We start from the raw sequence: 16,707 nt of genomic DNA, 5'->3' as shown, positions 1-16,707 counted from the left end.
CAGATGCTTATATTCAGATTCCAGATAGTTATCTTTCAGTAGTATAACCCGTCCATACTTTTACAGAGTCTATCCCAGTACACCTGTGACTCTAGAAGAGGCAACACAGCCTCATTGTTTATTTTCTCAGGTGAAGACTCTGAAACAGCCATAAAATTAACTGGGGTTGGAACTGAATTAGGACTCTAATCAGTGTTTGTTACACTGCCTAGTTGGTTCAGTGATCATACAAAAAAAGAATAATTATGGTAACTTCTGGAATACATCCTTAGCTTTACAAGGTATAGCAGCATAAGAAGGCAGTGATGAGAAATGTTAAGAGTCTGTAAACTTATCAGTAAAGCACAATGCAATATTGACTCTCATTTGAGGTGTTAACAAAATCCCTGAGAGAAGACAAACTTCCTTGAGCTCTCCAAAAGGTTTTCAGAACTCAGATGGATTAATAAGAATAACAGATTTTGACTTAAAGTAAATAATTTTTATAAGTGTTGTCTATCAGCATTAATGAGAAAATCCTTGAGGAGTGTCTAACGAAATCTGAATAAATGGTGAGAGCCAATGTAGGTGACCATCTAATTTCCTGTTAACTAAGAAAAGAACCTTTGATTCAACCTGTGCTTGCTGGGGTTGGGGCTGAGGGCTGTTGTGTGTCTTCATCACAATTGCTACTAAGACAATATCTTCATGAATCATCAGTACACATAAGCAAACCTTAAGTGGGAGGTAATACCCCTATCACTGAGTTCCTGGAATGTAGCCAGCTAATGCCATATGCATTGCCACACTCTGCAGGCTGGACAATTGAGAGTACATAGAATAACATTCTATGAAATCCTTGATCCAAACCTTAGTGTTGTATAATTTGGTTCTTGTGTCTGATCATGCAGCATGACCAACAGACAGTGAGAGGAAGTGAGGAAGAGTATCGAAAATGGAAGTGAATATTGGTGGCTTTTTGTGTCTTGGTTCATTCATCCCCCTCTGCTATTAAAGAAGGTAGGGCATTAGATGGCTTAAAGGGGATTGTCAGGATTATTGACAATCTGAAGATAGCTTCTTGAAGATATTAGAATAGGAAGTGAAGGCTGATCGTAAGCCTTTATGGTAAGCTCACACAGTCAGCCATTGCACATACAACATGTGGAAGAGCAGCTGTGTCAATGCCTCTGCTTGCTGTACAGGAATTCTACTATTTTTGGTGAGACACAATCATTCAGCAATTTCCATACAGTGAGTTGTTCATACAATGATTAGGAAAGGTGTTTCAATCCAGTGGCTTTTAAATAAAAGCAATGCACCTATCAACTAATATTTTGTGCTTTTCTAGCATCTGGAACATTAAATACATTTTGCAAGTAATGGATACTTATGAACTGAGAAAATTACAATGTTACATAGTTATTAACCCATTCTACTTAAAACATTTTTAAGTCACATATTTTCTTTTTATACGCTAAACTCTGTCATCAAGCTGAAGACAGTCTTGACCTTTTAAATCACATATTTTCATTTTATGTACTAAACTCTGTCTGTCATCAAACATGAAGACAGCTTACTCTTAATTTAGAACATGCTCTCATTCAGAAATGTTCAAGAAGAGACTTGGGAAAAAATTCAGTGATAGAGTATTTTCCCAGCATGTGCAGAACCTTGGGTTCAATCTTAGAAATGCAAAAAAGACGAGGGGTGGTAATAGAGGCAGGAATGTATAATAGACTTTTTTTCCTGGAATGAGAAAACACTCTCAAGTCACCTGCCAAGGAACTCGTACATTTATATTAAAAATGATCTCTTCTCAGAGATGCTAGAAATGAAACTCTTTGAGAGGAAACTCAGATAGGGATGTCAGGGAGGTAGAGTGAGTGTAGAGAATGGGATAGAGGTCAAGAAATGAATGAGAAGCTCAAGAATGAAAGGGAGGTAACAGAGAGCAGAAGAAGGGTTGTAGCACATGATGACCTGTGTAAAGAGAACCAGAAGACAAGGCAGAAATAGGGAAACCTGGGTAGCCCAGAGTCTGAGTGAGGAGCTAGGGTCACTGGAGTGAAAATCAAAATACAAGAAAAAAAACCACTAAGCATCGATTAACAAAAATCTTTCAAACCTACAAATGAGGACCCAGGTTCTTCTGCTTGTCCCTTGTTAAGTGTTCCAGATTTTCATGTTTCTTTGTCATTAAATTATGTAAGATGATGAACAAATAAGTTTCATTAATGAAAGTACATTAAAGTCACAAGAGCTAACAGCCCACAATTTCACCATAATTGTAACTAAAAAAATTATAGCATAGCAGTCAGTAGGTAAATTTTAATATTACCATTTAATTTAAAAGACAGTGTTGTGTTTGGCGCCACTCTGCCCTCTGCTTGAGGTGACTGTCGGAGCTGCTCCGGCCCCAACTCCCACCATCACCCCATCATTGCATATTCCTGGGCCTGCTCCTCCAGTAAAGTGGACCTGCCCAGGCAGGGAGGACCACTGTGAGTCCAGACAGACCTCACCCTCAGTTCCCCCTCCACCCTCTGCCCTATGCTTGAGGTAAGTGTGGGTGCTGCTCAGGCCCCAAACTGCCACCATCACTCCTCCTTAGATCTTCCTGGGCCTGCACCTCATATACAGTAGACCTGCCCAGAAGGAAAGCCCACCCTGAGTCTGGCCACACCTCACCCTTGGCCCACCCCTGCCCCCGCTTGAGTGAGGAGAATACCAGGAGAGGCCAGACCATCCAGAGTTGCAGACACTGAAATCTTGGCCCACATATGCCACCAGAATACTAGAGGAGAGGGAGAGACCTCACCTGCATCCACTCAAAGAAGATATGGGAAGATGACAGTATAGGAACACACTCAACAACAGAAAGACCTATATGACACCACCAGAATCTAGGGACTCCACACCACAGAGACCTGAAAAGCCCAACACGAAGAAGAAGAAGAAGAAGAAGAAGAAGAAGAAGAAGAAGAAGAAGAAGAAGAAAAGAAGAGATGGACCTTGAAAATTATCTTATAAAGATGATAGAGACCCTTAAAGAGGAAACTAGAAAACCCTTAAATAGAAGAAAAAACAAATAAAACACATGAAATGGAGAAAAAGACAAACCAAAAATTTTAAAAATAAACAAATCTCTTAAAGAATCTAAAGAAAGCCAAGAAAAAAACAAACAAACAAATGAAGGAAACAGTTCAAGGCTTGAAAGCTGAAATAGAAAAAATAAAGAAAACACCGAATGAGGGATGCTGGAAATAAAAAAGCTGGGTAAATGACCAGGAACCACAGATGTAAGTACAATCTACAAAATACAAGAGATGGAAGAGAGCTCTCAGGTGTTGAAGACTCACTAGAGGATATACAGTCATCTACCAAAGAAAACCTCAAGTCCAACAAATTCCTAACACAAAATATCCAGGAAATATGGGACACCGTGAAAAGGTCAAACCTAAGAATAATAGGTATAGAAGAAGGTGAAGAAATACATATTCAATAAAATCATAGAAGAAAACTTCCCCAACTTAAAGAAGGATATGCCTATGAAAGTACAAGAAGCTTACAGAACACCAAATAGACAGGACCACAAAAAGAAGTCCCCTCGCCACATATTAATCAAAACACCATAATTATAGAATAAAGAAAAAATATTAAGAGGAATAAATGAAAAGAGCAAGTAACACATAAAGGCAGACCTATCCGAATTACACCCGACTTCTCAATGGAAACTTTGAAAGCCAGAAGGTCCTGGATAGATGTTCTACAAATGCTAAGAGATCATGGATGCCAGCTCAGACTACTATACCCAGCAAAGCTTTCAATCAATATAGATGGAGAAAACAAGATATTCCATGACGAAACCAGATTCAAACAATACATATCCACCAATCCAGCCCTACAGAAAGTTCTGGAAGGAAAGCTGCAACCCAAGGAAGTTAACTACAACCAGAAAAATATAGGCAATCGATGACCCCACTTTACCAACAGCCAAAAGGAAAAAGGGATAGAATCCCACACATAATCTTGCCACCATCACCAAATCAAAAACAAACAAGAATGAACAATCAATGGTCATTAATATCCCTCAACATTAATGATCTTAACTCCCCTATAAAAAGACACAGATTAGCAGAATGGATAAGAAGACAGAATCCTTCCTTCTGCTGCATACAAGAAACACACGTCAACTTCAAAGACAGACGTTACCTAAGAAGTAAAGGTTGGGGAAAGATTTTCCAATCAAATGGACCCAAGAAACAAGCGGGGGTAACAATCCTAATATCCAACAAATTGGACTTTAAACTAAAATCAATCAAAAGAGATGAAGAAGGTCACTTCCTACTCATCACAGGAGAAATCCATCAGGAAGAAGTCTCAATTCTGAACATTTATGCCCCAAACACAAAGGCATCCACATTTGTAAAAGAAACATTACTAAAACTCAAATCACACATAAAACTGCACACACTTATAGTGGGAGACTTCAACACCTCACTCTCACCACTAGACAGGAACATCAGACAGAAACCCAACAAAGAAACAAAAGAACTAATAAAAGTTATGGCGCAATTGGACTTAACAGATATCTATAGAACATTCCTTCCAAATACAAAACAATTTACATTCTTCTCAGTGTCACATGGAATATTCTCTAAAATCAACCACATACTTGGCAATATAGCAAACTTCCGCAGGTACAAAAAAAATAGAAATAACCCCCTGTGTCTTATCAGACCACCATGCTTTAAAATTAGAATTCAACAACACGAACTACAGAAAACCTACAAACTCATGGAAGTTAAGTAACACCCAATTGCACAATTCATGGGTACAGGAAGAAATAAAAAAGAAATTAAAGGTTTCCTAGAATTCAATGAGAATGAGGACACAACATATCCAAACCTATGGGATACTTTGAAAACAGTGCTAAAAGGAAAGTTCATAGCACTAAATGCCCACATGAAGAAACAGGAGAATAATCACACTAGAGAATGAACAGCACAACTGAAAGCTGAAGAAAACAAAGAAGCCAATACACCCTGGAGGAGCAGACACCAGGAATTAAAAAAAGATTGAGAGCTGAAGTCAATAAAATGGAAACCAGGAGAACAATTCAAAGAATCAATATAACAAAGAGTTGGTTCTTCGAGAAAATCAACAAGATAGACAAACCTTTATCCAAACTTACCAAACAAAAAAGAGTGAACATGCAAATTAATAAAATCAGGAATGAAAAGGGGGACATAACAACAGATACAGAGGAAATCCAGAGAATCATCAGGTCATACTTTGAAAACTTATATTCCTCAAAATTAAAAAATCTAAAGGAAATGGACAATTTTCTGGACAGATTTCACTTACCAAAATTAAATCAAGAACAGATAAGCAACTTAAATAGACCTATAACCCCTAATAAAAGTGAAGCAGTCTTCAGAAATCTCCCAACCAAAAAAGCCCAGAGCCAGATGGCTTCAGTGCAGAATTCTACCAGAAATTCAAAGTATCGCTAATACCAATTCTCCTCAAAGTATTCCACACAATAGAAGCAGAAGGGGCATTACTAAACTCTTTTTATGAGACCTCAATAACCTTGATACCCAAGCCACACAAAGACACAACTAAGAAAGAGAACTACAGACCAATATCCCTCATGAACATTGATGAAAAATTCTCAATAAAATGCTGGCAAATCGAATCCAAGAACACATCAGAGAAATCATCCATCACAATCAAGTAGGCTTCATCCCAGGGATGCAAGGATGGTTCAACATACAAATATCCATCAATGTAATCCACCATATAAAGAGACTGAGGAAAAAAACATGTGATCATTTCACTAGATGCTGAAAAAGCCTTTGACAAAATCCAACACCCCTTCATGATAAAGTTCTTGGAGAAATCAGTGATAACAAGAACACACCTCAACATAATAAAAGCAATATACAGCAAGGCAACAGCAAACATCAAATTAAATGGAGAGAAACTCAATGCAATTCCTCTAAAATCAGGAACAAGACAAAGATGGCAACTCTCTCCATTCCTCTTCAATATTGTCCTTGAAGTTCTAGCTAGAGCAATAAGACAACAATAGGAGATCAAGGGAATACAAATCAGAAAGGAAGAAGTCAAACTCTCACTATTTGCAGATTTTATGGTAGTCTACATAAGTGACCCAAAAAACTCTACCAGGGAACTCCTACAGCTGATAAACACATTCAGCAAAGTGGCAGGATACAAAATTAACTCAAAAAAATCTGTAGCCCTACTGTATACAGATGACTCATTGGTGGAGAAAGAAATAAAAGAAGCATCACCCTTAACAATTGCCACAAACAACATAAAATAGCTTAGGGTAACACTAACCAAAAAAGTAAAAGACCTGTACCATAAGAATTTTTACTCTCTAAAGAAAGAAATTAAAGAAGATACTAGAAAATGGAAAGATCTCCCATGCTCTTGGATAGACAGGATCAACATAGTAAAAATGGCAATCTTGGCAAAAGCAATCTACAGATTCAAAGCAATCCCCATCAAAATCCCAACAAAATTCTTCAATGACCTTGAAAGAACAATTCTCAACTTTATATGGAGAAACAAAAGACCCAGGATAGCCAAAACAACCCTTACAATAGAGGAACTTCTGGAGGCATCACCATCCCTGACTACAAGCTATAGTCCTAAAACAGCTTGGTATTGACACAAAAATAGACAGGTAGACCAATGGAATAGAGTTGAAAACCCTGATATTAACCCACAGACCTACAACACCTGATTTTAACAAACAATCCAAATATGTTCACTGGAACAAAGAGAACATCTTCAACAAATGGTATTGGCATAACTGGATGCAAACATGTAGAAGACTACAGATAACCCCAAGCCTTTAGCCCTGCACAATATTCAAGTCAAAATGGATCAAAAACCTCAACATAAACCCAGCCACACTGAACCTCAGAAGAGAAAGTGGGAAATACCCTTGAATTAATTGGTACAGGAGACTGCTTCCTTAACATAACACCAGTAGCACAGACACTGAGATCAACAATTAATAAATGGGACCTCCTGAAACTGAGAAGCTTCTGTAAGTCAAAGGAGACAGTAGGCAAGACAAAATGGCAGCCCACAGAATGGGAAAAGATATTCATCAACCCCACATCTGACAGAGGGCTGATCTCCAAAGTATTCAAAGAACTCAAAACACCAAACAATCCAATTAAAAAGTGTGTACAGAACTAAATAGACAATTCTCAATAGAGGAATCTAAAATGACCGAAAAACACATAAGAAAGTGTTCAACATCCTTAGCCATCAGGGAAATGCATATCAAAACAACTTTGAGATACCATCTTACCCCTTCAGAGTGGCTAAAATCAAAAATACCAATGACAGTTTATGCTGGAGAGGGTATGGAGAGAGGGAAACACTTCTCCACTGCTGGTGGGAATGCCAACTTGTACAGCCACTTTGGAAATCAGTATGTCGACTCCTCAAGAAAATGGGAATCAGTCTACCACAAGATCCAGCAATTCCACTCCTAGGCATATACCCAAAAGAAGCACATTCATACAACAAAGATATCTGTTCAACAATGTTCATAGCAGCACTATTTGTAATAGCCAGAAACTGGAAGCAGCCTGGATGTTCCTCAACTGAAGAATGGATAGAGAAAATGTGGTACACTTACACAATGGAGTACTACTCAGCAGAAAATAAAAAAAAAAAAAACAATGGAATCTTGAAATTTGCTGTAAAATGGATGGAACTCGAAGAAACCATTCTGAGCGAGGTAACCAATCATAAAGAGACAAACATGATATGTACTCACTCATATGTGAATTTTAGACAGAGTATGGGATTACCAGCCTACAATCCACACTGCCAGAGAAACTAGTAACCAAGGAGGACTCTAAAAGAGACAAACTTTGTCCCCTGGAGAAGGGGAAAGTGTCAGTATCCCCTGAGCAAATTGAGAGCATGGGAAGAGTGGCGAGGGAGCTACAAGAATGAAAAGGGAAGAAGAGGAGGGATGCAGAGGTCATAATGGAGCAGACAGGTTGAGTTAGGTGTAGATTAGAAGAAAGGATATGTGATAGGTAGGGTTTTAGTTGAGGGGGTGGTAGGGGAGAAAGGGAGGGGAAGGGAACTGGGATTGTCATGTAGTTCAATCTTGTTTGTAATTCAAAAAAAAAATACATATCCACAAATCCAGCCCTACAGAAAGTACTTGAAGGGAAACTCCAACCCAATGAAGATAACTACACCCACAAAAACATCGGCAATAGATAATCCCACTTCACCAAACACCAAAAGAAAAAAAGGGTGGGGGAATCCATAAACAATAACACCACCAACAACAAATCAAAAACAAACAATAATCAACAATCAATGGTCATTAATATCTCTCAATGTCAATGGTCTTAACTTGCCTATAAAAAGATACAGGCTGACAGAATGGATATAGAGACAGAATCCATCCTTCTGATGCATACAAGAAACACATTTCAATATCAAAGACAGATGTTACCACAGAGTAAAGGGTTGGGAAAAGATTTTTCCATTCAAATGGACCAAGAAACAAGCTGGTATAGCAATCCTAATATCTAACAAATTAGACTTCAATCTATAATCAATCAAAAGAGATCAAGAAGGGCATTTCATACTCATCACAGGAAAAGTCCATCAAGATGAAGTCTCAATTCTGAACATCTATGCCCCCAAAATGAAGGCACCCACATTTGTAAAAAGAAACATTACTGAAGCTCAAATCACACATAAAACCTTACACACTTATAGTAGGAGATTTCTTCACCCCACTCTTACAATTAGACAAGACCACCAGACAGAAGCTTAACAAAGAAACAAATGAACTAACAGAAGTTATGACCCAATTGAGATTAACAGACATCTATAGAAAGTTCCATCCAAACACAAATGATAATGCCTTCTCAGCACCACATGGAACATTCTCTAAAATCAACTACATACTTGGCAACATAGCAAACCTCAACAGGTACAAAACATTGGAATATCCCCCTGTATCTTTTCAGACTACCATGCTTTAAAGTTAGAAATCAACAACACAAATTGCAGAAACCCTACAAACTCATGGAAATTGAATAATGCACAATTGTACCATTCCTGTGTCAAGGAAGAAATAACAAAGAAACTAAAGACTTCCTAGGAAAAAGAAGACACAACATACCCAAACTTATGGGAAACTTTGAAAGCAGTGCTAATAGGAAAGTTCACAGCACTAAATGCCCACATGAAGAAACTGGAGAACACTAGAGAATTAACAGCACAACTGAAAACTCTAAAACAAATGGAAGCAAACTCACCCCGGAGGAGTAGACACCAGGAAATAATCAAACTGAGGGATGAAATCAATAAAGTAGAAACTGGGAAATATCACAAAGACTCAAAGAAATAAAGAGTTAGTTCTTCAAGAAAACCAACAAGATAAACAAATCTCTATCCAAACTAACCAAAAGGCAAAGTGAGAACATGCTAATTAACAAAATCAGAGAAGAAAAGGGGGCTATAACAACAGACACTGAGGAAACCCAGTGAATCATCAGGTCATACTCTGAAAACCTGTACTCCACAAAATTCAAAAAATCTAAAGGAAATGGACGTTTTTCTGGATAGATATCTGTTACCAAAATTAAATCAAGAACAGATAAGCAATTTAAATAGACCTATAACCCCTAATGAAATAGAAGCAGTTATCAAGTCTCCCAACCAAATAAAACCCAGAGCCAGATGGTTTCATTGCAGAGTTCTACCAGAAATTCAAAGTACAGCTAATGCCAATTCTCCTCAAAGTATTCCACACAATAGAAGCAGAAGAGACATTGCCAAACTCTTTTTAAGTGGCTACAATTACCTTGGTACACAAGCCACACAAAGATACAACTAAAAAAGAGAACTAGAGACCAATATTCCTCATGAACATTGATGCTAAGAAACTCAACAAAATACGGTCAAATTGAATCCAAGAACACATCAGCAAAATCAACCTCCATGATGAAGTATGCTTCATCCCATGGATGCAAAGATGGTTCAACATATGAAAATCCATCAACGTAATCCACCATATAAACAAACTGAAAAAGAAAAACCACATGATCTTCTCACTAGATGCTGAAAAAGCCTTTGACAAAATCCAACATCCCTTTTTATGATAAAGGTCTTGGAGAGATAAGGAATAACAGGAACATACCCAAACATGATAAAAGCAATATACAGCAAACCAACAACCAACATCAAACCAAATGGAGAGAAACTGAATGTGATTCCTCTAAAATCAGGAAAAGACAAGGCTGTCCACTCTCTCCATATCTCTTCAATATTGTACTTGAAGCCCTAGCTAGAGCAATAAGACAACAATAGGAGATCAAGGGAATACAAATCAGAAAGGAAGAAGTCAAACTCTCACTATTTCACTATTTCACTATGATATGATAGTTTACATAAGTGACCCGAGAAACTCTACCAGGGAACTCCTACAACTGATAAACACATTCAACAAAGCGGCAGGATACAAAATTAACTCAAAAAAATCAGTAGCCCTACTCTATACAGATGATAAATGCGCTAAGAAAGAAATCAGAGAAACATCACCCTTCACAGTAGCCACAAACAGAATAAAAATATCTTGGGTTACGATTAACCAAACACGTGAAAGACCTGTATAGTAAGAACTTTGACTCTTTAAAGAAAGAAATTAAAGAAGATATCAGAAAATAGAAAGATCTCCCATGCTCTTGGATAGACAGGATCAACATAGTAAAAATGGCAATCTTGCCAAAAGCACTCTACAGATTCAATGCAATCCTCATCAAAAACCCAACACAATTCTTCACAGACCTTGAAAGAATAACACTCATTTTTATATAGAAAAAAAACAGTATAGCCAAAACAACCCTGTAAATAAAGGAACTTCTGAAGGCACCACCATCCCTGACTTCAAGCTCTATTATATAGCCATAGTCCTGAAAACAGCTTGGTATTGGCATAAAAGTGGACAGGTAGACCAATGGAATAGAGTTGAAAACCCTGATATTTACTCACACACCTAGGAACACCTGATCCTTGACAAAGAAGCTAAAGTTATACAATGGAAAAAGGAAAGCATCTTCAACAAATGGTGCTGGCAGTACAAGATTGCAGATAGATCCATATCTATCATCATGCACAAAACTTAAGTCCAAATGGATCAAAGACCTCAACATAAATCCAGCCACACTGAACCTCTTAGAAGAGAAAGTGGGAGGTACCCTTGAATGAATTGGTACAGAAGACTGCTTCCTGAATATAACAAGTAGCACAGACATTGAGATCGACAATTAATAAATGGGACCTCCTGAAACTGAGAAGCTTCTGTAAGGCAAAGGACACAGTCAGGAAGGAAAAATGGCAGCCCACAGAATGGGAAAAGATATTCACCAACCCCACATCTGACAGAGGGCTGATTTCCAAAATATACAATGAACTCAAGAAGCTAGCCACCAACACATCAAGCAATGCAATTAAAAAGTGGGGTGCAGAACTAATTAGAGAATTCTCAATAGAGGAATCTAAAATGGCTGAAAGACACATAAGGAAGTGCTCAACATCCTTAGGCATCAGGGAAATGCAAATCAAAACAACTCTGAGATACCATCTTACTCCTGTCAGAATGGGTAAAATCAAAAGCACCAATAGTATTCTATGCTGGAGAGGATGTGGAGAAAGAGGAACACTCCTCCATTGCTGGTGGGTGTGCAAACTAGTACAACCACTTTGGAAATTAGTAGGGTGGTTTCTCAGCAAAATGGAGTACTACTTAGAGGGGAAACAACAATGGAACCTTTAAATTACCAGGCAAATGGATGGAACTAGAAGAAACCATCATGTTTGAGGTAGCCCAGTCACAAAAAGACAAACATGGTATGTAGTCACTGATATGTGGATTTTTAGACATAGAGCAAAGGATTACCAGCCTACAATCCACAACTCCAGAGGAGCTGGAAACAAGGAGCACCCCAAGAGAAGATTGCATGGTCCCTCAAAGAAGGGGAGGGGGACAAGACCCCCTGAGCAAATTGTTAGCATGGGGGGAGAGAAAGGAGGTGGGAAGGGGCGAGGGGGAGAAGGGGAGGGAGAGGAGAAAAGGAGGACTGACACAGGGGAGGAATAGAGGAGGGTAAGAAAGGAGATGCCTTGATAGAAGGAGACAGTACAGGTTTGGAGAGAGGTCGGCACTCAGGATCCATGACCCCAACTAAGAATTCAGGCAGTGGTGAAGAGGATGCCATTGATGCCCTTCCTCTATAATGAGATTGGTCACCATTCCTAGAATCTTCATCCAGTAGGTGACCAAAGCAGAAACAGGCACAGCTAAGCATTGAACCATACTCCTGGAATCCAGTTTCAGAGAGGGAGGATTGATGAGCAAAGGAACCAAGACTGTGCTGGAAAAACCAGCAGAAACAGTTGTCCTGACCTAGTGAGAGCACAGAGACCCTAGTCGTGAATCTGGGGAACCAGCATTGGACAGAACCAAGTCCTCAGCATGTGGGTGTCAGCTAGGAGGCCAAGACAGTCTATGGGACCTCTGACAGTGGAACCAGTGTTTATCCCTAGAGCACAAATGGACTTTGGGAGCCCATTCCCTGTGAAGGGATACTATTGCAGCCCAGATACAGCAAGGAAGGCATGGGCCCTCCCCCAAATGATGTGAAGGACTGTGACAGTCCCCTGTGGAGGGCCTCACTATCCCTGGGGCGGGGGTGGGGGTGGGTTGGGGGGTTGGTTCAGAGCATGGGAGTATGGGAGGGCAAAGGAATGGGACATGGATATGTAAATAATCGTGCTTCTAGAATAAAAAAAAGACAGTGTCATATCTGGTATTAGATGCATGATATATTTTTGACAGATTATAATATAAAGCTAGATAACACCTGCCAAAGTATAATTTGTAAATAATAAAAGTTGAAATTTTAAATCAATTTATTCTATGCATATTTTAGCATACTGCTGAATATATTAATGGTTTGTAGATTCACTGAGATGTAATTACAATAATTAGACTTATAGAATTAGTGTAATAAAGCAAGTGCATATGTACACACATTAAATATTATGTACATGTAACTCTGCCTCACAAGTTAAATAGCAAGAATTTGAAAAAACAGGATATTGAGTGCATCAAAAATATTTACCAAATAATTTAAGAGGATGAAAACAAACACTAAACCTTGTCCACACCATTCCCTGGTGGTAATGAATGAATTAATTAAATTCTTTTATGTGCTAAGCATTATGTTAGGTGTTGGAGATAAAAGCAAAACTGTAGGCTGATATCTTCTGTCATGGAATTTCTATTTGACTGAATGGAAATGAGTATAAAGAAAAAAATCACATGCCAGGAATCTTATAACTGTAAATTGTGATAAGTAGTTAAAAGTGAATTATAGTGTTAAAAGGTTAATGAGTATTATGACAACAGCAGGAATCGTAACTTTCAAAGTGTAATGGCTGAATAGAAGAAAGGTAATTCGAGCAATGGTTAGTTTTAATTGTTCATTTGACACAATCTAGGATAAACTGGAAAAGAAATGTCAATGGTAGAGTGTGTTGATAAAGTTGGCTTGTGGGACTATCTATGGAGAGTTTTTTTTTTTTTTTGATTAGTTAGTAGTTAGTTGAAATTGGTAGAGTTGCCCATCATGAGGGACTCATTCCCTATGCAGGAGATACTGAACTTAATGAAAAGAGGAGAGTGGTATGAGCACACACATCTTGCATTAATTCACTGCTCTCTTCTCTTTTCTGTGGATGTAATGATTGACTGCTTCAACTTTTTATTGTCTTGACTTTCCATTAAAACAATGGACTGTAATTATCACAGCAACAGGAAACAAAATAGAAGCAGTAGTGAATGGGAACAATATTTCAAATATCCATGGAGACAACGGTGGACAGAAGAGTTTGGTGAAGGCAAAAAACTGAAAAAAAAGAAAAGGCAACAAAGTGGGGTTCGAGGAGAAAGGTTCCAGAGGTACATTGCAGGTCAGAGCCTGAAAGGTTTTACACACTGTATGAGGGATTGAACCTCAGCCTAATGGGAAACCATGAGAATGTTGTAAAAATAGGATCCATGTGCTTAGTTTTTAAAGATCCATCTGGCCAGAATTTTGGAGAGTGGATGAGAGAGTAAGATGTATCTCATGAGTTATTAGGATGTGGTGGTGTTCACAGATGAAGACAAATAGGTAGATTTCGTAGTGTGTAGTTTCAAAGTAAAATTAACATTGCTCAAAAAAATCACAGGTACTGTTAAATAGTAATGTGTTACTCGTGTTATATAGGTGTTTTTGTCATGTTATAGCCTAGTGGAAATTCCTCACAAATAAGGTGTCACTGACTTTAGACCAACATTCCTTAGGACTTACATGACATTTGTAATTCCCTGTAAGTGCATCCATCTTTTTCTTTTGGTCCACATGTTGCTTAAGAACATTTTCATTTCAAGGATAGTGCTTTGGATTTTGATGCAAACTCATTTTCCTCTGCAGTCAACCCATTGCCCCTCCAGCACTATTCCTGGTGCCTTTCACATCAAATCTCCAGGGGGTTCCACGAAATGTCTTTACTTTGTCACTTATACAGCTATTTAGTCTTCAACAAAACATCACCACACCAAAACTACTTAGCCTAAGTCACCAGAACACATAGGAAAGACATGCTTCCAATCAAGTAATCATTAAAGATAATAGTATATAGTCACATAGTGAAGCAGTATATGGTTATTGGAAATAACACTTGAAAAGACTAGCATCTTTGAAGATTATTCTCTTGTTTGTATATATGAATTTCTCTTTAATATTCCATTTTCTGTAATTACTAAAGAGTAAAAGAGGGTTAACTATACTTCATTTTAGTATTTATTCAACAGTGCTGTAAGGATTGGGGAAATAACATACAATCTGTACTGACTAATGTTAAGCCTCTGACTTGGCACTGCCATTCTTGAGTCCCAGTTGCCTGTCACCATGGATAATTGAAAGTTGGCACAGTTACTCCCATACCAATTTTCAATGACCACACATAAATTGCTCTGATTTTTGAAATTATAGTTATTCTACTCCATCTGTTCTCTTCGTTTTTCAAGTCAGTTGTCAAATGAATCATGTGAGTCCCAACTAAAAGCTTGAGAAGTTTTGCATGTGTTACCAGGATAAATGAAATAATTCTATATCAGGCTAGTGTTCAGGAAAATTCTACAAGGTGAACCACGGGAAACTTCACAGGAAGTAAGGTGACAGGTTGACAGTCGCTTTGTAAGGATGATGGCAAAATGCCTCATTGTAATAACAGGATTTAGCACCCTTGCCTTCGTTCTGGATATTAAACATTCAGCATAATTGCCAAGAAAGCATTAATAGTAAAATTCTGAAAATACATTTCAATTCTGAACCACTTTCTTCATTTATTATAGCAGTTTTATTGTAACTAAAATTTAAGAGCACATGATATTAAATAAAAGTAGAACATAATTCATTGAAGTAGCTAATGAGCACATCTTTTCTGTTGTCACTAAATAATGAGTTTTATTTTTCTATTGGCTTTGCATATAAGATGGTGCTGTTAATCAAGTGTGGAAACATATTTTTCATAGTCTCTAAATCCCACTAAGAGCAACTGTTGTACTTCAGATTATGGGAGAATGAAAACAAAATTGTTAAATCCATCAACATCTGTTCTAAATTATTGAGTTAGAAGTAAGGTGGTTTTTATCTCATTTGTGTTTCTTTTGTTATGAAATCTAGCTATTTTGCATTCCTTCATATAGCTATACTTTCTGAAATCAAGAGGTGGGTATCACACCTCTTGGAACCTGGGCTGGTTTTAAAACCTGCTTTCTAATAGAACACTGTGGAAATGTGATCTGCTAGTTCAGAAGTAGGAGCCCCAAAAGGCCTTACAAGCTTTTGCATATCCTCTTGCTTTGAGAAAATTCTGTGATCATTCTTGGAAAGAGAGCAGTCATCTAGAATAAAGACATTGAGTCTTTTAAAATCTAACATGGATTAGCTACCTTCAGCTAACATCCTTAGCTTAAGCAAACCAAACAGGATCAATGTGATCAAAGAATCCCTGAGTTAAGCCACAGAAAAACATGCTAAACACATCAATGTTGGTTTGAGATTATTTGTTTTGTACGAGTAGCTAATAATCCTGAATATTTTTTTTACTTGTTTAGAGGGAAAGTTAAGAATTAACTTTGTGTAAACTTAAAAATTAAGCATTGTAATTATGTCAAAATACCAATATTTTGTATATTTTTCATATTTTGGCTATTGATTAATTAGTTTTATAGAATCTTTCATTTATTAGGCATAGTTTTAGTTCCTACAGCTACCTTGTTAAGTGGGAATTGAGTGTCTTATAAAGGAAAAGCCCATGGTAAAGAACACACACACAGGTTTACACAGCTGGCATAGCAAGATTGGTTACAATACAGCATCTCGCAATGCGTGGTTCATTTACCCCAATGACAGCACACCACTAGCACCACAAGAAGTTATCAATCTAGTCTCTCTTTGGGGTACTGCTGGACAGGCCAGAAACATATGTTCCTCTTCTCTGACATAAATGTGGTTGGTTTTTGCCCATTAATGAGTCACCTTTACTGAGGACATACATCGACGAACTGTGGCAAGGATATAAAAT

At 37.8% G+C, this 16,707-nt stretch overlaps 1 protein-coding gene across 1 annotated transcript in view; it reads right to left on the bottom strand.

Annotated features, from left to right (window-relative positions):
- Nucleotides 1-16,707, bottom strand: part of Col19a1 (collagen type XIX alpha 1 chain) — a 298,074-nt gene that overhangs the window by 206,560 nt on the left and 74,807 nt on the right. The window contains exon 11 of the mRNA XM_027392846.2: nucleotides 2,122-2,141. Coding sequence (XP_027248647.2) covers nucleotides 2,122-2,141 — 20 coding nt within the window. The remainder of the gene's footprint in view (nucleotides 1-2,121; nucleotides 2,142-16,707) is intronic.

This window comes from Cricetulus griseus (genome assembly GCF_003668045.3).
Source record: "Cricetulus griseus strain 17A/GY chromosome 1 unlocalized genomic scaffold, alternate assembly CriGri-PICRH-1.0 chr1_1, whole genome shotgun sequence".
In the NCBI taxonomy this organism is placed as follows: domain Eukaryota; kingdom Metazoa; phylum Chordata; class Mammalia; order Rodentia; family Cricetidae; genus Cricetulus; species Cricetulus griseus.
Note: the sequence above shows the minus strand (reverse complement) of the source record. Positions and strands in the feature narration are given on the sequence as shown.